This window comes from Rhinichthys klamathensis, unplaced genomic scaffold, assembly GCF_029890125.1.
Source record: "Rhinichthys klamathensis goyatoka isolate OS25496 unplaced genomic scaffold, OSU_Roscu_1.1 h1tg001266l_1, whole genome shotgun sequence".
In the NCBI taxonomy this organism is placed as follows: Eukaryota; Metazoa; Chordata; class Actinopteri; order Cypriniformes; family Leuciscidae; genus Rhinichthys; species Rhinichthys klamathensis.
Window position 1 is genome coordinate 1 of NW_026607406.1, and position 23,263 is coordinate 23,263.

Here is a 23,263-nt window from a genome sequence, read left to right on the forward strand (position 1 = left end):
GTCAGTGAAGATTAACCGGAGTTTGCGTGAGTTTGCGTGAGTCGAGCTGAGCGATCCATTCACCGCAGAAACCCTGAAGACAAGAGCCTTCGCGTGACTGACCGAGCTGAACAACGAGCCACACACACCCACTCCCACTCCCACGCACACACACACACACCCACACACACACACACACACAAAGCCTATTTTTGTCACTTTACTAGTGAATTTGTCATCATTGTAAATAAAAAAAAACATTAAAAATATATTAATTATAATAACACATATAATAGTGCTATAATATAATAGTGCTATAATATAATATAATATAATATAGCCTACCACGCTAAAAGTAGCTTGTATATTTCGTGCATATGTTTTAGGACATTAGAGGGACATTCACTCTCACCAGATCCTTCATGACATGATCTTTAATCAACTAAACACACAAACCCTCTGAAGATGATCAGTGGCGCAGAACATCTCATTCTCATTCAGCGAGATGATTTCTAAAGTAAAGAGAGTCGAAATGCAAAAGAAACGACTGAAACAAAAGCGTGCACTGCTGAAATCACAGGTAAATCACTGCGCGTGCATGACAGAATCGGGACAGATGAAGGATCTCTAGATGCAGTTTATGGTGAAGAACTGAACTCCTGAAGTTACTGAACTCATGAAGAAACTGAACTCGTTTGCCCCTCCAGCATCCTCGCGCACGCGCGCTCGCGCTCTCACGCAACGCGGGCAATGTTTAACCCGCGCGCCACAGGTGCACGCACGCGATGCTGTTTATCTGAGCGTGCTTCAAATCACGATAACAGTCTGAGGTCGCGAGACTCTTCAAAGGAAACCGACCACAGAACTCAGAGACTCTGATTTACTGCAGCTCTTCGAGGGTCACACGCTTTTACTCCATTCTGGCGGCTTTTCCTGTTGACACAGCGAGCGAGAACTGTGAACATGTAGTGCAGGGGCTCTGAAACACACACACACACACCTTTGCACGCTAGAGCTGTAGTGCAGGGGCTCTGAAACGCACACACCTTTGCACGCGATGCTTTACCTGTTGCTTAATGAGCGCGTGCCAGGCGGAACATGAACCCGCAGATCAATGCGCGACTGTGTCTTGTAGGCAATCATCAGATGTCAATAAACTATTTATTTAGTCCTATAATTGCTGACACTGTCAAACGAATTTATGGCACTAATTCTAACGATTAAGATCAGATCAATGAACAAGAAGAAGCGTGTTTACGTTCATTCTTTCATTTTTTCTATTTACATGCATTACGCCTGTTCTAGAGCTGTGTATTTTTCAGATTTATATGATATTTAATCTATTGTGCATTTATTTTCTCGGTCTATGCATTGATTAATGACGCAAGCTCTAAATCAACATGCACCAATGCTACAATTTTTCTGTCATATTAATTTGTTAACAAACAAGATCATTACTTCAATGAGCTCATTGTTTCTGCCTTTAATTAATAAATTTTTAGCTAACTGTATGATTTGTATATGTACATTTCTGAAATACATAACTTGCAGTTTCCTCTGATAACAGATCACTCATAAATTGTAATATGGACATTTTCCGTAAAGCTGCTTTGAAACGATGGCTATTATACAAATAAATGTGAATTGAATTAGTTTCACATAAAAAATATTCCCCAACAAAGCTTAACTTATTTAAATACATATAGGGTCTTTTATAGTTTCACATTATTTATTTATTTATTGATTGATTAATTGATTAAAGGGAATTTTGAAAAATATAAGTAAGATATACTAAAACATTGTTGAATTCCGATCATTATGTTCATTGTTCATTGTTTTTTAAGTTTCCGTGTGGAATTTACATTTTATATAAAAAAAAAAAAAAAAAAAAAAAAACTATATATATATATATATATATATATATATATATATATATATAATTTTTTTTGTTAATTTACAAAAATATTGTCATATAGATTTGTGGAAAGGCAAGAGAACCCAGTCTCATTAATGTTGCGCTGAACGATGATCAGTAATAAATCTCAAATCACGGATTCTCATTCACAGATCATGACGTCACGCGAGCGCTCAGCCAATCGCGACGCGCTGTCCTCTATAAAGCTCCTCGCGCAGGACTCCTCAACACACGCAGATTGACTCTGGATACACAGATTCAGAAGAGAAGAGAACAGACAGGGAAATATTCGTCAGATCACTCTGTGTAAGTCAGCTGTCGATGCCTTTTTCATTCAGTGAATATTTGATCATATGTGCAGATGTCATTTAATAATTTTGACTGCAAACTGTGAATTCTTTCTAGTTTCTTACTTGTTTTACACAATATTGTACTGCTTGTTCACTGACTGGTGGTGTGCATGGTCAAAATGCTTTTATTATTAGAGTTTTTAGATTTAAATATAAACTTAATTTTATTATAGATATATATAAATATATACATATATACATATATATATATATGTGTGTGTGTGTGTATTCATTGACTCTTGCCTATGTTCCTTTGTTCAGAAAGTTTTGCACTGCATGAATCAGTGTATTATAGGGCATTTGCTGAAAGTTTAAAGGTGTGTGTGTCTGAGATATGTGCTGACCTTGAGGCAAATCACTCCACGTGTAGTTTATCATTAATGGATTTTGCGAAATGCAAATAACCAAACAATATGCATTGGTTAAACTGCACAAATATATCAGTTAGTTGCATGCACAAACTAATAAACCTCATGCAATGGTTGCAGAAAGACACACCTTTCTTTTAGTATAGCGCTACATTAATCCTCCCGTCTCAGTCCGCCGTATATTGATCTCGGTGTTGTTTTGCCCAGGTAACTCGTTCAGCAATGCCTCTAACGTGTGTGTGTGTGTGTGTGTGTGTGCTGACCTTGAGGCAAATCACTCCAAGTTTAGTTTATCATTAATAGATTTTACAAAAATAACCAAACAATATGCATTGGTTAAACTGCACAAATATTTCAGTTATTTGCATCCATGAACTAAAAACCCACAGCTTGCAGAAAGACACATCTTTTGTTTAGTATTCCTACATTATTTCTCTCTCTCTCCGTCAGTGGTTTTGATCTCTCTTGTTTTGCACAGGTAACCCGCTCAGCAATGCCTCTAACGGTCGTTCCGGTCCTGGGCCCGATCTCCGTGTCCGAGAGCCTCGTGGCCATCATCACCATATGTGTTGTGTATCTGCTAATGCGCCTCATGCGCACCAAGATTCCCGACGGGCTCCTGAAGCTTCCCGGACCCAAGCCTCTTCCCATCATCGGGAACGTTCTGGAAGTGGGAAGCAACCCGCACCTGAGCCTGACCGCCATGAGTAAGTGTTACGGGCCGGTCTTCCAGATCCAGATCGGCACGCGTCCCGTGGTGGTGCTCAGCGGGAACGAGGTGATCCGACAGGCGCTCCTCAAACAGGGCGACGAGTTCTCCGGGCGTCCCGACCTCTACAGCACCAGGTTCATCAGCGACGGGAAGAGTTTGGCCTTCAGCACGGATCAGGTGGGAGTGTGGCGTGCGCGTCGGAAGCTAGCTCTTAGCGCTCTGAGGACCTTCTCCACGGTTCAGGGCGAGAGCTCCGAGTATTCCTGCGCTTTGGAGGAACACATCAGCAAAGAGGGACTGTATCTGATCCAGAGGCTTCACAGCGTCATGAAGTCCGACGGGAGCTTCGACCCGTTCCGGCACATCGTGGTGTCCGTGGCGAACGTGATCTGCGGGATCTGCTTCGGCCGCCGCTACAGCCACGACGACGACGAACTGGTGGGTTTGGTGAACCTGACCGACGAGTTCGGGAAGATCGTTGGGAGCGGGAATCCTGCGGATTTCATCCCATTCCTGCGCATCTTTCCCAGTGCATCCATGAAGAAATTCTTTGCCATTAACGCTCGCTTCAACAAGTTCATCCAGAAGATCGTCTCGGATCATTACGACACGTTCGACAAGGTGAGCGCTTTTATACGTCAGATCAGTTTTTAAGAAAGACAGTGTTGTTCTTCAGATCAATGTTTATTCAGTTCAGTTCAATAACTGTGTCAGTTTCGCTCAACAAATCGCTCAATACTGCGAAATGTGTTTCAGGACAACATCCGTGACATCACCGACTCGCTCATCGACCACTGCGAAGACCGCAAGCTGGACGAGAACTCCAACGTTCAAGTGTCCGATGAGAAGATCGTCGGAATCGTCAACGACCTCTTCGGAGCCGGTGAGTTCTGGATTAGGGATGCACGAGATATCGGCATCAGTCGAGATATGCTCATTTGAAATGTTATTTAAACCGATATATTTGTCCGATAAATTAAAGCCGATAAATAATGTATTGTTTCCTCCAGCTGAGACGCTTCAGATGCGCACTGTTCACCATGATGGTTTTGAATTGAAATATGATTAAAATCACTTCAAAAAGGAAAATACAAAAAGTGCAACGTGTAATATCGGCTATATACAATTATAATGAGAACATTATAATTGTGTGTTTGGGACTTGGCTTTTAATGATGAGACTTTTGTTTTTGTAATCAGGCTTTCAAAAATAACATAAAAATTTGGATTTTGATTTATCGGTCAATATATCGGTTATCGGTTTTCAAATTTAAAGAATTATCGGTTTTTCGGTATCGGCCAGAATGTTCATATGTTTGCATGAATTACTTTTTTTTTTGTAATCAGGCTTTAAAAACTTATATAAAAATTTGGATTTAGGTTTATCGGCCAATATATATCGGTTATCGGCTTTCAAATATAAAGAATTATCGGTTATCAGCCAGAATGTTCATAGGTGTGCATGGATGACTTTATTTTTTTGTAATCAGGCTTTCAAAAATCATATAAAAATCTGAATGTAGATTTATCAGAATATATATTGGTTATCGGCTTTCAAATATAAACAGATATCTGTTTTCGGTATCAGCCATAATGTTGAAATGGTCGCATGGATGACATTTCTTTTGTAATAAGGCTTTAAAAAAATTGTATAAAAATTTGTATTTAGATTTTTTGGCCAATATATCCGTTATTGGCCTTCAAATATAAAGAATTATCGGTTATCGGTATCGGCCAGAATGTACATATGTGTGTATGAATTACTTTTTTTTTGTAATCAGGCTTTAAAAAATTATATAAACATTTGTATTTAGATTTATCAGCCAATATATATCGGTTATCGGCCTTTAAATATAAAGAATTATTGGTATCGGCCAGAATGTTCATACGGGAACATGAATGACACTAAAGCGTGTGTGTGTGTGTGTGTGTGCTCATCGGCAGGCTTCGACACCATCAGCACGGCTCTGTCCTGGGCTGTCGTCTATCTAGTGGCCTATCCCGAGATCCAGGAACGCCTGCAGGGAGAACTGAGTGAGTCTGTTTACATAGAGAGATATTGGAGTTAAACTCTATTGCATTTAAATGCAACTGTTTTTTACGAGGTGGCGATTCACATGAATACATATTGAAGGATGATTTGTAGAAAAAAGGTCCACCGTTAAACATAACCGACATCTGATCTGACAAATGGCATGAATGTTTTCCAGAAGAGAAGATCGGAATGGATCGAACGCCACGCTTGTCGGACCGAACGGACCTGCCGCTTCTCGAGGCCTTTATCCTGGAGATCTTCCGGCACTCCTCCTTCCTCCCGTTCACCATTCCTCACTGGTGAGTTCCAGACGGCTTCATGATCTAACAGAGCACACGCGTGACTCGAGCTAACTGTGCTGTGTTCTTCTCTTTCAGTACGTCTAAAGACACGTCGCTCAATGGATACTTCATTCCCAGAGACACCTGTGTGTTTATAAACCAGTGGCAAGTCAACCACGACCCGTGAGTTTATTACCATGAGTTCATGCGTTTACAGTATCACTGTACTAATGTGGGTTTAACAAAAGTACTGATTTGAAATATATATTTACTATTTAATATATTTAAGTCAGATTAAAATAAGCAAACAATACAACTTTATTTCAATCAGTCAATAATTAAATAATACATTTTCTTTTTCCTAATAATAATTTGAACTGGTATTATATAATAAATGAGTGTACTGTCTGTGGCGATACTATGGTACAATGATTTTAAATATATTTAATTTGAACATTACATTCAAATAAGCAAACAATAAAAATTGCTTAAAAAATACAAATATATTTAAATAATATAATGCATTTTTCCCTAATGATATTTTAAACTGGTATAGTTTATAGTATAATAAATTAGTATTAGGTGGTATAAATAATAAAAAATATATTAATAGATATGTAAATATTATAATTAAATGGATTAAAATAAATAGTAAATGAAAATTGCTTAAAATAGATTTAAAGTACCCCTATATAGTCAATAATTGTATCTTTATCTTTGATCACCAAAATGACATATTTAAAAGTTTTTTCCTTCATGTCTTAAAATATCTTGAATGTAACTCGACACCCTCACCTCATTTAGTATGCGCGGTTCTATGAATATGCAGATGAGCCCCGCCTCCACTCACTCACTCCGCTCAGAGATCCACTGGTTGACGATCACACGTTGATCTGATTGGTTACAAGGTCGTTTGTGACGTCAGAAACACCAGCGATTTCAAACCGTGTGTTTGAGACTGTCTTTGGTTCACTGCAGTTTTAAGGAGGAAATACTCAGCAATGCTGTCGACTTATGAACTTACACATGGTGTGTCTTAAAGCGTATTAAACACACCACATAGACACATAAACAACAATAAATGCTGGATTTTCACCACAGGGGGACTTTAAACAAATAAGGAAACAAGGGTAGTGTAAAAAAAACAAAAAAAAAGCACAGTCAAGTTTAACCCTCTGGTGCTCTTTGTGTCGGTCAAAAATGACCGAAATTTATTTTTTCATTTCAATGAAATGAATGTACTATATTTTAGTTCGATAATGTTTTTAATTTAATATTTTGTATTTTTAGGGGATTTTATGGTACAAAATTATATTTACGCTCTATTTATAATCCATTTATTCACTTTTTGAGCGTAGAACTGAAAAATTAATTTCCAGCTTAAACTGGTAAATCTTGAACGCTTCAGAGGACAGACTGAAGTTTGATCTCTTCTCAGAGACGACACTCGGCAGATTATTGCTGAAGTGAAAACTGTTTTAAAAAGTGAACTTGCAGAATTGTACGTTTATTGTTATGAAAAATTTGTAAAAACACTATTTTAAATTTTTATATGAAATAAATAAAAACTTGTTTTACTCTTAAACTGTGAGTAAAATCTAAATAAGTGTGTGTTCCGCATGTGAGCCGATCTCTCAGTAAACGAGCGTCAGTGAGAGTGTGTTCGGCTGCAGTTCCACACGCTTCCACTAGAGGAAACTCTCATTCATTTACAATGCGCTCGTTTCTGACCGCGAGGAGCACAAGTGTGACCGTTGTTATCAGGACCATTAAACCTGTTCAGATCATGTCCATGACATATTGAACTGGTACAATATAATAAATGATTTGTTTGTGTGTGTTCACAAAGCAAGTGCCAAAACCTTTACCAAGTTTCTTACCATTCCGATGAAGAAACAAAAACACAAATGACCAAAGAGCACCAAGTGTCAAACGCTGTATGTTTACAGGTGAGAACAGTGGACCAGCAGTGCAGTGACGCTTCTGTCTGTTCTTGCAGGGAACTGTGGAAGGATCCGTCGTGCTTCAACCCTGACCGGTTCCTCAGCGCCGACGGGACGGACCTCAACAAGACCGAAGGAGAGAAGGTTCTGGTGTTCGGCCTGGGCAAGCGGCGCTGCATCGGAGAGTCCATCGGGCGGGCCGAAGTCTTCCTGTTCCTGGCCATCCTTCTCCAGAGGTTAAAGTTCAGCGGGATGCCGGGAGAAATGCTGGATATGACACCAGAATACGGGCTGACCATGAAGCACAAGCGCTGTCTGCTACGAGTCTCGCCACAACCCGGATACGCCTCGTGATCCGGTCCGAGCCGCAATCCGCAGCGGCCCTGTGGAAAGCTCCATATGCCAAATATTTGAAAGATGTTTGTATCAGTTCTGGTGCCAGTCGTTTCAACCATCATGAAGGCCGTTCACACCAAGAACGATAACTATAAGTAAGAGATAATGTACATCCAGCCGGTAGTTATATCAGGATAAACCCGACAGGGTCACACGACACACACACACACACACACACCTGAAGGGGTTCATTCTGAGATAACAACCGGCTGGATGTACATTATCCCGCTTATTACACGTTACTTGCCACAACAGTAAATAATTAGACATGAAATATTGATCTGAGTTGAAATATGTTATTATCTCTATAAACGCAAAGCTGGAGAGAGCAGTTTCAGCGGCGAGATCAAACTAGACGGACATGTAAGAGATACGGTTTACAGTCATAACACAGTTATTACACAGCATTTCAACACATCAGAGATATTGATTTCAGATTAAACTGTTTTAAAATCATACCCGTTTGTATTTTATAATCCAACTATATTCGCGTCCACACCAACAAACGATAATGGTCTTTTTATTCTAAGCCCGTGCTGCGGTTTCAAAGCAGCGGAAATGGACCTGTTTGGATCAGTTTGTCACACGTTTTTAACTAGCAATAGTGGAATAAAAACAACACAAAAAACTACGATTTACTCCTCCACAATGTCGTCTTCCATTTTAAAAGCGCGAGTTCTTTATTTTCGAGTGGATTCTGATTGGCTGTCAGTGTTTTATCGTTCGACAGCTGGAAAAAAATCGTTCTGAAAGTGATCCTAACGATATCGTTCCTCATATCCGTATCGTTATATATCGAGAACGATTTTTCGAACTATATCTTTATAGTTATCGTGCTTGGTGTGAACGTGTGTAATCCAGAGTCTCACCTTTATCCTGTACATCTGTGTTCTCAAATGCAGATGCACGTCTGTATGAGTTTATCCTTTCAAAACTCAAAAGCTGATAACATATTTGTGCTTCCAAATATAGAGCGAGATAAGAGCGCGTGCCGGAGCTGCTCGTGTGCCTTTATATTCTCATAAGCTTAATGCAGGTTCTTCTGCTGGACAACAAACACTGAAGCTGCTTTCTGTTTTATTACATCCCAGAATGTGATCCACCTCGTGGAAATATGCTGACACTTTTACCATGTGCCTGATCTGATGTTTGTACAGTGTTGATCTACTGTTTTTGTATTTATCAAGGTCCTTCTGGACGTTCAATATGATTCTCGATCAAATGTTCCTCCTGAAACACTGACCTGATACTCTTTGTGACGCTTGTGTAATGAAGGAATTTTACGTCTGAAGTAGTACATTAATAATTCCTGCAAATGTGCTCTCAGATCAACTTTGCCAGCAGTTGCAATGTTTTTGCATAAGCTATTTATGATTGCTAAATGAATAATAAAACTTTCATTGTGAATGTCTGTCTCCATCTGTCTCTATTTAAAGGGATAGTCACTAAAAAAAAAAAGCGATCTGTCATTTATTCGCCCTCATGTTGGTTCTTTTGTTGAAAACAGAAGATGATTTTTTAAAGAATGAAATCAAACCGATGATGATTGACTTCCATAGATAAAAAAAAACACTACTTAATGTTGAGTGGTTCCCAAAATTCTTTAAAATATCTACTTTTGTGTTCAACAGAAGTAAGAAACTCATACCGGTTGAAGATCAGAATGATGACAGAATTTTCTTTTTTTGGGGGTGAACTGTCCCTTTAAGGATCAAACACACTGTGTTAAATATGCAGATATAATTGAAAATGTATTTTTTTTAAATCGAGACTGATTAATTGAAGTAGTTATGGAATCAGATGCTTTTAAGTATACTTTTAAAATGAAATTACTTAAATAATTTTGTTTCTGTCTTAAATTATTACATTGTTTATATGAATACATTTTTAGCTAACTGAGATTTTGAATTATGTACATTTCTGAAATACATAACTTAGACAGTCACCTCTGATTCCAAATCACTGTAAATTGTAATGTGGACTCATGCATTTTCTGTAAAGCTGCTTTTAAACGATGTGTATTGTGAAAAGCGCTAAATACACATAAATGTGAATTGCAAAATTGAAATGTAAATAAATGAATAAATAAACACATTTAACATCACAGTTGTCACAGAATCAGCCACACACACCAGACTCAGCACCAGATTCCTACACACATTCCTAATCACCTGATTACTGATCAGCAGCACCTGCACGCAATCATAACAGTCACCATAAAGACCAGCACACCCAGTTCACATTGTCTGGTCTCGTTGTTCAACCCTGAATTTCTACCTGACTATCTACCTGTGCACTACTTACCTGTGCACTACTAACCTGTGCAAAACTTACCTGTGCACTACCTACCTGTGCACTACTAACCTGTGCAAAACTTACCTGTGCACTACCTACCTGTGCACTACTAACCTGTGCAAAACTTACCTGTGCACTACTAACCTGTGCACTACTTACCTGTGCACTACTTACCTGTGCAAAACTTACCTGTGCACTACCTACCTGTGCACTACTTACCTGTGCACTACTTACCTGTGCACTAGTAACCTGTGCACTACTTACCTGTGCACTACCTACCTGTGCAAAACTTACCTGTGCACTACCTATCTGTGCACTACTTACCTGTGCACTACTTACCTGTGCACTACTAACCTGTGCAAAACTTACCTGTGCACTACTTACCTGTGCACTACTTACCTGTGCACTACTAACCTGTGCAAAACTTACCTGTGCACTACTAACCTGTGCACTACTTACCTGTGCACTACTTACCTGTGCACTACTAACCTGTGCACTACTAACCTGTGCAAAACTTACCTGGCGCCTTTCATGGCTGACACCGCCGTCGTATGAATGAGTAAGTGAATGGGTGAATGTGAGGCAAAATGTAAAGCGCTTTGGTGGCCATTGGGTCTGTGAAAGCGCTATATAAATGCAGTCCATTTACCTGTATACTAACCTGTGCACTACTCACCTACTTATCTGTGCGATACTTACCTGTGACCTACTTACTTGTGACCTACTGTGCACTACTTACCTGTGAGATACTTACCTGTGCACTATTTACCTGTGCGATACTTAGCTGTGACCTACTTACCTGTGCACTACTTACCTGTGCACTACTTACCTGTGCGATACTTACCTGTGACCTACTTACCTGTGCACTATTTACCTGTGCGATACTTAGCTGTGACCTACTTACCTGTGCACTACTTACCTGTGAGATACTTGCCTGTGCACTACTTACCTGTGCACTACTTACCTGTGCAATGCTTACCTGTGCACTACTTAGCTGTGACCTACTTACCTGTGCACTACTTACCTGTGACCTACTTACCTGTGCAATACTAGCCTGTGCAATACTAACCTGTGCAATGCTTTCCTGTGCAATGGTTTCCTGTGCAATACTAACCTGTGCAATGCTTTCCTGTGCAATACTAACCTGTGCAATACTAACCTGTGCAATACTAGCCTGTGCAATACTAGCCTGTGCAACACTAGCCTGTGTAATACTAACCTGTGCAATGCTTTCCTGTGCAAAACTAACCTGTGCAATACTAACCTGTCCAATACTAGCCTGTGCAATACTAGCCTGTGCAATATAAACCTGTGCAATACTAACTTGTGCAATGCTTCCCTGTGCAATACTAACCTGTGCAATACTAGCCTGTGCAATACTAACCTGTGCAATGCTTTCCTGTGCAATACTAGCCTGTTCAAAACTAACCTATGCAATACTAACCTGTGCAATATTAACCTGTGCAATACTAGCCTGTGCAATACAAACCTGTGCAATACTAACCTGTGCAATACTAACCTGTGCAACACTAACCTGTGCAATACTAACCTGTGCAATACTAGCCTGTCAAATACTAAGCTGTGCAATCCTAACCTGTGCAATACTAGCCTGTGCAATGCTTTCCTGTGCAAAACTAACCTGTGCAATACTAACCCATGCAATACTAGCCTGTGCAATACTAGCCTGTGCAATATAAACCTGTGCAATACTAACTTGTGCAATGCTTCCCTGTGCAATACTAACCTGTGCAATACTAGCCTGTGCAATACTAACCTGTGCAATGCTTTCCTGTGCAATACTAGCCTGTTCAAAACTAACCTATGCAATACTAACCTGTGCAATATTAACCTGTGCAATACTAGCCTGTGCAATACAAACCTGTGCAATACTAACCTGTGCAATACTAACCTGTGCAACACTAACCTGTGCAATACTAACCTGTGCAATACTAGCCTGTCAAATACTAAGCTGTGCAATCCTAACCTGTGCAATACTAGCCTGTGCAATACTAGCCCGTGCACTACTAACCTGTGCAATACTAACCTGTGCAATACTAACCTGTGCAATATAAGCCTGTGCAATACTAACCTGTGCAATACTAACCTGTGCAATACTAGCCTGTGCAATATTTACCTGTGCAATACTAACTTGTGCAATGCTTCCCTGTGCAATACTAACCTGTGCAATACTAGCCTGTGCAATACTAACCTGTGCAATCCTAACCTGTGCAATGCTTTCCTGTGCAATACTAGCCTGTTCAAAACTAACCTATGCAATACTAACCTGTGCAATATTAACCTGTGCAATACTAGCCTGTGCAATACAAACCTGTGCAATACTAACCTGTGCAATACTAACCTGTGCAACACTAACCTGTGCAATACTAACCTGTGCAATACTAGCCTGTCAAATACTAAGCTGTGCAATCCTAACCTGTGCAATACTAGCCTGTGCAATACTAGCCCGTGCACTACTAACCTGTGCAATACTAACCTGTGCAATACTAACCTGTGCAATATAAGCCTGTGCAATACTAACCTGTGCAATACTAACCTGTGCAATACTAGCCTGTGCAATATTTACCTGTGCAATACTAACTTGTGCAATGCTTCCCTGTGCAATACTAACCTGTGCAACACTAACCTGTGCAACACTAACCTGTGCAATACTAACATGTGCAATACTAACCTGTGCAACACTAACCTGTGCAATACTAACCTGTGCAATACTAACCTGTGGAATACTAACCTGTGCAACACTTACCTGTGCAATACTAACCTGTGGAATACTAACCTGTGCAACACTAACCTGTGCAATACTAACCTCTGCAACACTAACCTGTGCAATACTAACCTGTGCAACACTGACCTGTGCAATACTAACCTGTGCAATACTAACATGTGCACTACTAACTTGTGCAATACTAACCTGTCCAATACTAGCCTGTGCAATACTAACCTGTGCAATACTAACCTGTGCAACACTAACCTGTGCAATACTAGCCTGTGCACTACTAACCTGTGCAATACTAGCCTGTGCAATACTAACCTGTGCAATACCAACCTGTGCAACAATAACCTGTGCAACACTAACCTGTGCAATACTAGCCTGTGCAATACTAACCTGTGCAATACCAACCTGTGCAACAATAACCTGTGCAACACTAACCTGTGCAATACTAGCCTGTGCAATACTAACCTGTGCAATACCAACCTGTGCAACAATAACCTGTGCAACACTAACCTGTGCAATACTGGCCTGTGCAATACTAACCTGTGCAATACCAACCTGTGCAACAATAACCTGTGCAACACTAGCCTGTGCAATACTAGCCTGTGCAATATTAACCTGTGCAATACTAACCTGTGCAATACTAGCCTGTGCAATATTAACCTGTGCAATACTAACTTGTGCAATGCTTCCCTGTGCAATACTAACCTGTGCAATACTAGCCTGTGCAATACTAGCCTGTGCAATACTAACCTGTGCAATACTAACCTGTGCAATATTAACCTGTGCAATACTAACCTGTGCAATATTAACCTGTGCAATACTAACCCGTGCAATACTAACCTGTGCAATACTAACCTGTGCAATACTAACCTGTGCAATACTAGCCTGTGCAATACTAACCTGTGCAATATTAACCTGTGCAATACTAACCTGTGCAATATTAACCTGTGCAATATTAACCTGTGCAATACTAACCCGTGCAATACTAACCTGTGCAATACTAACCTGTGTAATACTAACCTGTGCATCGAACGGTCTCATCCTTTGTCTTCTGTGTGTCTTCGTCTGCCAGTCCTCAGTCCTCCAGCCACTTCTCTCCACTGCCTACTAAAGATAAGACTATTCATCCATATGCCAGTATCTACAGAACTATCTGCAATCCAGTGACTCACCTGCTGTTAACCTGTGTGTCATTCAATAAACTCCATTCATATTATACCTGTTTGCAATCTTCAGTTCTGTGACAACAGTAGCCCACTATGGTGAGTAGAAAGAATACGTAACTTAACAGAAACTGATTTTAGATGTCTATTATCCGTTTTTCAGTCTAAAGCTAAATTATATAATTGTGTATAAAAGATAGTTGCCTTTTTAAGTTTTAGGATGGGGGTTCCTCGCATGAGGAGGATCAAGAATATCATGTGAAATATTGACATTCTTATTATTCTCTCCTATGGTATGTGGTGTGATACTGGGTTCTGGGTTCTCCCAAGGTTTTTTTCTCCATTCTGTCACTGATGGAGTTTTGGTTCCTTGCCACTGTTGCCTTGGCTTTTGGCTTGCTTAGTTGGGGACATTTAATATTCAACTATATTATTGATCTGCCTTACTTAAGGTGGACGTTGATGCAATTTTCTTCTAGAAACAAACTTTGTTGTATTATTTTCATGTTATCACTGTGAAGCTGCTTTGATACAATCTGTATTGTAAAAAGTGCTTTATAAATAAAGGTGACTTGACTTGACATACTGTCATGGTGCGGTCATGATGCTGATGTCACTTCCTGTTGTCCAGGAGCAGGTGTGTTTCAGGGCGAAGCGTGTGCCTGTCCATCTCCGTCTGTCAAGTACAGAGGAACAGACTGTCATCTATATTACATCCGTTTGTGTATTTTCAAACAGTGGCAAATGGAATGGGATGATATGAAGTGAATGTCCAGTTACAAATGAAAGACCTAACCATTGTTTTCATTTTGAGAATAGAAATGACCAGAATGTATGTGCGATACTTCCCCATGTTTATTTACTGAAAGAGCAATATTTTTAATAGTATTCCTTGACTGTAGAGCATATTTTATTGGAATATATATTAAGATGATATTAGGCTATGTTTTTATTCAGAAAACTACATTAATAGACTTTATTTTTAAGTTTCTCCTCGGAAAAAAATATTTTATATACCTATTTTTATTGTTGTTATTTCTGTTTTATTTGTTTGTAGAGATAATATTGTTAAATGATTGTACACAGCTAGTTTAAATGTTGTTATTATGATTATTTAAACTGTATTACTCTTGAGTTTGTCATGAATATGTTGCTGATATGGCATTAAATAATACATAATTAATAAATAAATTAAATATTTACGAGTATAATAAATTTTCCCTCTTTCACGCAGTGCGTTAGACATGGAGGAACTGAAGGTTCAGGAGATTGGCAGAGGAATCAGCCTTCATCATCATCATCATCAGTTGAGAGATCCTGGTTGGCGTGTGAAGCGGAACATGTGAAGTTAGTGTGACAGACTCGTTGAATCTCATGAGAACTCAGCATGTGCTGTTTTTCAGGTGTGTGTGTGTGTGCTTTATTGAGGCAAACTTAAACCAGGATGGTCAACGTTGCGGGTTTGTGAACGTTCGTCACCATTTATACCTCACGTCGTTTCCTCTCAGTGTTGTTTTCTTCATACACTGTTCAATCTTTCTGCAATGTTGTTTGATTCCCAACATCTTTCAGAATATGTTCCTTTATTAACAAGCATGAGAGTAACACATATGACAGTAACACATATGACAGTAACACGCATGACAGTAACACACATGACAGTAACACATATGACAGTAACACGCATGACAGTAACACACATGACAGTAACACGCATGATAGTAACACATGACAGTAACACGCATGACAGTAACACGCATGACAGTAACACGCATGTCAGTAACAGGCATGACAGTAACACGGATGTCAGTAACACGGATGACAGTAACAGGCGTGATAGTAACACATATGACAGTAACACGCATGTCAGTAACAGGCATGACAGTAACACGCATGACAGTAACACGCATGACAGTAACACGCATGACAGTAACACGGATGTCAGTAACAGGCATGACAGTAACACGCATGACAGTAACACGCATGACAGTAACACGGATGTCAGTAACACGGATGACAGTAACACGCATGACAGTAACACGCATGACAGTAACACGGATGTCAGTAACACGGATGTCAGTAACAAGCATGACAGTAACACGCATGACAGTAACACGGATGTCAGTAACACGGATGACAGTGACACGCATGACAGTAACACGCATGACAGTAACACGCATGTCAGTAACAGGCATGACAGTAACACGCATGACAGTAACACGCATGACAGTAACACGCATGTCAGTAACAGGCATGGCAGTAACACGCATGACAGTAACACGCATGACAGTAACACGCATGACAGTAACACGCATGACAGTAACACGCATGTCAGTAACAGGCATGACAGTAACACGCATGACAGTAACACGGATGACAGTAACAGGCGTGATAGTAACACATATGACAGTAACACGCATGTCAGTAACAGGCATGACAGTAACACATTTGACAGTAACACGCATGTCAGTAACAGGCATGACAGTAACACGCATGACAGTAACACGCATGTCAGTAACAGGCATGACAGTAACACATATGACAGTAACACGCATGACAGTAACAGGCATGACAGTAACACGCATGACAGTAACACGCATGACAGTAACACGCATGACAGTAACACATATCAGTGACACGCATGACAGTAACAGGCATGACAGTAACACGCATGACAGTAACACATATCAGTGACACGCATGACAGTAACAGGTATGACAGTAACACGCATGACAGTAACACGCATGACAGTAACACATATCAGTGACACGCATGACAGTAACAGGTATGACAGTAACACGCATGACAGTAACACATATCAGTGACACGCATGACAGTAACAGGCATGACAGTAACACGCATGACAGTAACACGCATGACAGTAACAGGCATGACAGTAACACATATCAGTGACACGCATGACAGTAACAGGTATGACAGTAACACACATGACAGTAACACGCATGACAGTAACACATATCAGTGACACGTATGACAGTAACAGGTATGACAGTAACACGCATGACAGTAACACATATCAGTAACACGCATGACAGTAACACGCATGACAGTAACAGGCATGGCAGTAACACATATCAGTAACATGCATGACAGTAACAGGTATGACAGTAAGTTTAACACGCATGACAGTAACACATATCAGTGACACGCATGACAGTAACAGGTATGACAGTAAGTTTAACACGCATGACAGTAACACATATCAGTGACACGCATGACAGTAACAGGTATGACAGTAACACGCATGACAGTAACACGCATGACAGTAACACATATCAGTGGCACGCATGACAGTAACAGGCATGACAGCAGTAACACGCATGACAGTAACACATATGACAGTAACACGCATGACAGCAGTCACACGCATGACAGTAACACGCATGACAGTAACACGCATGACAGTAACACATATGACAGTAACTCATACAGTAACACATATGACAGTAACACGCATGACAGTAACACGCATGACAGTAACACGCATGACAGCAGTAACACGCATGACAGTAACACGCATGACAGTAACACATATGACAGTAACACGCATGACAGTAACACATATGACAGTAACACGCATGACAGTGACACGCATGACAGTAACACGCATGACAGTAACACGCATGACAGTAACACGCATGACAGTGACACGCATGACAGTAACACGCATGACAGTAACACATATGACAGTAACACGCAGTGCGTGATGAATGTAGTCCTGAAATCACAGACCTTCCCCTCCATCACATTAGATGCAATTTAAAACCACTTCAAACGAGCTTTGTGTTCATTTACAATCCAGATATTCCTGAAGTGCAGAAATATAATCTAGTGTGGGTCGAGACGTTTGTGTAAGAGGCATTCAGAGGTCACATGATCCACCCTTGTTACTATCATCTGCGGTTCGTTAGACAGCCTGTTATTACAGACGCACGGCAGCGATTAATGAGTGAGGAAGATTAAAGCCCCTGGTGTTCATTTACAAGCCAGATGACTTTTGAACAGGCCGTGTTTGATGACCTTTGGCTTCGAGCAGATCTGTGTGCAGAATTAGGACAATGTGCACTGTTTGTTCCCTTTAGAGCGATTCCTAGGCATTTCCAGGAAATTTTCCTGAATGGGAGATTGACTTATCATTGTGTCACGCTGCCGTCTGGCATCTTCAGTGGCATTTCCTCTGCTGATAGTGCGCGACCTCCACAGATTCCCATAGCGTGCTAACGGCCTATACTAAAGTTCCTCTTTATAACATGCGTGTGACTAAGATCAATAAACAGCGCCCCCTCCCCTCCTGAGGAAGAGGTTACGCAAGGCAAGTTTACGTGCCTTTCTCCCCTTTTCTCTTTCTCTTTCCTTCTTTCATTCTCAGCACAGGAAATTCCCCACAATAGGAAGTGGAGTGAGTGCCAGTGTGCCGGCGACGGCAGAAGATATTGAGAAGGCGGTTCACCTTTTCTTTTCTCGGTGTAATCTCTCCCCTCGCGGGCTGCTGGCCAACAGTTAATGCACAAATTACACGGGGCCGAGGTGCAGACGGACAGGGGCAGGGCCAGTGTTTTCACACGCGATGTTCGGCACCACGACTCACTGCAGGTCCTCCAGGACAAAAGGATGTCTGAGGTCGGGTCGCTCTCTTAGAGCAGCCTTCACACACCTCCCCGTCTGATCCCGCACACTGCAAAACATGCTTTCCTTACTTTGTCTTTTTGTCTTTTTTCCTGTCAAAATATCAAAAAATTCTTAAATCAAGAAGCATTTACTAGATGAGTAAAATGACATAAGAAATTCTGTCTTGTTTCCTGATAAAAAAAAAAATTAAGTGATTTTTTGCTTAAAACAAGCAAAATTGTCTGTCAATGGGGTCAGAAAAATAATCTTGTTTTCCATTTGAATTAAGATTTTTTTTTCTGACCGCATTGGCAGATAATATTGCTTGTTTTAAGCAAAAACTCACTTAAAAAAAATTTTTATCAGAAAAGAAGATAACATTTCTTATGTCATTTTCCTTATCTAGTAAATACTTCTTGATTTAAGAATGTTTTAGATATGTGGACTGGAAACAATACATCAATACTAAGTAAGAAAAGCATTTTTTCTGCCGAACTTTAGAGATGCAAAAAGAAACATTCAACTCATGCATGACAATGCAAGAAGAACAGCAACAAGGACATAATATTTGTATTAACTACCAAAGAAATCAATACTTTTATTCAGCTAGAATGCATTGAATTGATCAACAGTGACAGTAAAGACATTACAAAAGATTCTATTTCAAATAAATGCTGTTCTTTTGAACTTTCTGTCAAACTTTCAAGAATCCCGAAAAAACAAATATATCACGGTTTTTACAAAATGTTTTCAACACTGATAATAATGTTTCTTGAGCATCAGATCCTCATATTAGAGTGATGTCTGAAGGATCATGTGACACTGAAGACTGGAGTAACGATGCTGAAAATTCACAGGAATAAATTACACTTTACTGTATATTCACATTTAAAACAGCTGATTTACACTGGAGTGATATTTTGTGATTTTTACTGTATTTTTGATCAACTAAATGCAGCTTTGGTGAGCAGAAGAGACTCAAAAAATGAACTTTTGGCAATGACTAGTTGAAATACATGTAACTTCACCTTTAAGTGATTCTACACACTAGCCTATAGTCGTGTGGTTCTGCTTTTGAAACGGTGTGTATTTCAGTGTTTATTCTGCCTCTATTGTAAACAATCCTCAGTTTGAATGTAATTTTCTGTGCTCAGAGATTCCTTGCACGGAGACTGTGGAATATTCTTCCGGTTTCTGCTCATGAACGGACTCTCCTGACCTCACTGCTTGTTTTGCACATGCATCTCTCTGTTTGGAAGGCTGGAAGTTTACTTAAGGTGTTTTTTGCCCTTGCTCTAATATTCCTGTCACTTCCTTCCTGTTCTTGATTGGTCGTGTCAGGTGGGCGTTGTTTTTGGCTGACACTGTTTTCCGATGTTCTGTCAATCTCAGTGTGAGAACGATTCCCTGCAGCCTGAACTAATGTGACGACACTCCTGTGGCCCATCGAGGAACTCTCTTTACTGTAAACTGATTTCAGGCCTGTAAATATGTTGTGTGTTTGCATGTTTAGACAGAAATGATGTCATGTGTGGTGACACTGGCAAGCAGGAAACATAAACTACTCTATAAACTATAGAAAAAGTTCTTCCTTTATTCAATGAGGACATTAAAATGATCAAAGATGATTTTCAACACTGATAATAATTATAAATGTTTCTTGAGCATCAGATCATCATATTAGAGTGATTTCTGAAGGATCATGTAATGATGCTGAAAATTCAGGTTTGATCAGAGGATAAATTACACTACTATATATTCACATAGAAAACAGATATTTTACATTTAAATAATATTTCACAATTTTTACTGTATTTTTGATCAAATAAATGCAGCCTGGCTGCGCAGAAGAAACTTTTCGAAATCTCACTGACCCCAAAGTTTTGAACATGATAATGAATGAATGAATATGTGTCCTGCATTGGGACTGGAGCATGTGCTGATCTGAGGTCAGGTCATGTACGACCTGATGTAGACGCCGTCAGACAGAGATATACGCGTGCACGGGACGCTTACAGTAAGGATGTGAGATCATGTGACACACTCATTCCTGGTGATGTCAGCATGAAGGTATAAGGACTTTCTGATTGATTTATTAATATTTTCCTCTCCGGGGAACTTCCAGCTTTCGATCTGAGCTGTACGACATGAAACCCGAGCTATTCTTGAGAAACAGTATCAGTAAATCACTGGACTTCTAGTAAACGGTGAATCTCACCGAAACCTGCCAGAAGCACGTCGTCCGGGTCACATTTCACCCCCGAATCGTGACACATAAAATATCATTATCAGTTTCAACTTCTACTGATCATTACTGTATCATGACAGAAACAATGAAATACTGTAATTTATGCATCATGGCGGCATTTGATGCACTGCCTTAAAGTGATTAAAAGTTAAAAATACCGTAATTTTAACTATAATACAGTAGAAAATTACTGTAATAAAGTATCTAATGAAAAATAAATACTATTTTTGAAATACTATGAAATACAATGAAATACTATCATTTATGCATCATGGCGGCATTTGATGCACTGCCTTAAAGTGATTAAAAGTTAAAAATACCGTAATTTTGACTATAATACAGTAGAAAATGACTGTAATAAAGCAGGCTTGTAGATGCGTCACACTAATGAGAATTGGTGCACTCTAAAAAATGCAGAGTTGTTTTAACCCAAATTTGGGCCAAATATGGACGAACCCAGCCGTTGGGTTAAATATTTAAATGACATTTTAACCCAACGTTTGGGTTTGTCCATATTTGACCCAAATTTGGGTTAAAACAACCCTGCATTTTTTAGATTATCTATTTTTTGTATCTCCTTCTTTGGTTTAGGGTCAAGCGTGGCCTGACTGTCTCGAGATGTTTGTGCAAAGAATGTAAAACGGGCCGTTATCAGACGATCAAATCTGGACACTGCAGAATGCGCTTACATAACCCCACATCAGAGCCCATGGTGTTAATGGGGTATTAGATTGATTAGGCTGTGTGTGTGTGTGTGTGTGTGTGTGTGTGTACCGTGTACGTGACTCGCGTGAGAGCGCGGCGCGCCTGGCACTGACTGACACACTGCGTGCGAGAGTGTGTTAGCGTGAGAGCTCAGCTGGGCTGGGGCTGAACACCAGGTTTTTCCAGTTTTTTTGTTCCCGAGACTCTTTTTTTTGTTTCTGCTTTGTTCAAGCATGCATTAGTGCACAAGTGTATCAGCGCAGCGCTATCCTGATCTCCGCGGACACACGCATCGCTCGCACGCGCACATCGCGCACGCCCCGTTACTGATGCTGGGAAGAGTAACGGGAGTAATGGGAGTCAGGCCTGTTGGGATACACCCGACTCCTTCTCTAAACGCTTACCTGGAAGAGATTGTGTAATTAGACACTCGTGTTGTCACTGCGATCTGTCTGACACGCGAGAGTCGCAGGTTGATGCTCACACGCTTACAGCTTTCTCAGAAGACGTCATAGTTATGCGAATCTAGTGGTGATGAATGGACACTACAACATTTTGTCTTCCCATTTGCCTCATTAGAAAAGAAAAGTCCATGATAGTGTTTCTATGACTCTCCTAAAGAGGAGATTGATCGCATTGGTCAGAGAGCACTCACTCCGCTGGTGTATTAGTACGCAGCAGTTTCTGTGATCTAATGCCAAAGCAATTTAACACAAAGTATAGAGTTATAAATGTACATTAATTTTTTATAATATTTTATAATAATATTAATATTCACACATTCTCAGTATTTTTGAATTGTGTTGAAATGTCTTAATGTTTCGGTGGAGTTTGTACAGTTTGTGCGTGAGTTTCTCCGTGGCTCCCGAAGGCTTCACGGCCTCGATGCTCTGCGATGCTCGTGTGTTTTGGGACAGTCCCGTCTCGGCTCTCTCTCTCCTCTTCCAGTCGTGCTTTGGGACTCGATGTTATCGGGTGTTGATGACTCCGTCTTCCACTACACATCCGCTTCCGGCTACACATTGGAACGCTGTTTGGTTTTTAAAAATATCCCAGAGATAAACAAGCAGAGAAAATGACCTCCAGAAGCTGCGTGCCGTTTCCCCGTTCAGCGGAGCATGGCGTGCCGAGATGTGCAGATAGAGACGTGCTCAGAAACACCAGAAACATGAGAGCGCCACACCCAAGATGGCCGCCGCATTAACCCTTAAACCTGACATACACAACCAGTGACCAGAACCAGCCCGCCTTTGAGCCATTTAATAATACTAGTGCTCATCAATAACACATTCAACTGATTAAAAGTGACTGTAAAGACATTTATAATATGCAAAGGTTCCATTTCAAATAAATGCTGTTCTTTTGAGCTTTATATTCATCAAAGAGTCCTGAAAAAAATAATGTAGGCTATCACAGTTTCCACAAACATAGAAAGTATTTTCAACACTGATAATAATCATAAATGTTTCTTGATCATCAGATCCTCATATTAGAGTGATTTCTGGAGGATC

At 40.1% G+C, this 23,263-nt stretch overlaps 1 protein-coding gene across 1 annotated transcript; it reads left to right on the forward strand.

Annotated features, from left to right (window-relative positions):
• Positions 1-2,102: 2,102 nt before the first annotated feature.
• Positions 2,103-8,137, forward strand: LOC130079692 (cytochrome P450 1A1). Its single transcript, XM_056245049.1, has 7 exons — positions 2,103-2,200; positions 3,091-3,945; positions 4,081-4,207; positions 5,268-5,357; positions 5,534-5,657; positions 5,736-5,822; positions 7,639-8,137. The coding sequence occupies exons 2-7, from the start codon at positions 3,106-3,108 to the stop codon at positions 7,934-7,936; spliced, it is 1,566 nt and encodes a 521-aa protein (XP_056101024.1). The 5' UTR covers positions 2,103-2,200; positions 3,091-3,105; the 3' UTR covers positions 7,937-8,137.
• Positions 8,138-23,263: the final 15,126 nt, after the last annotated feature.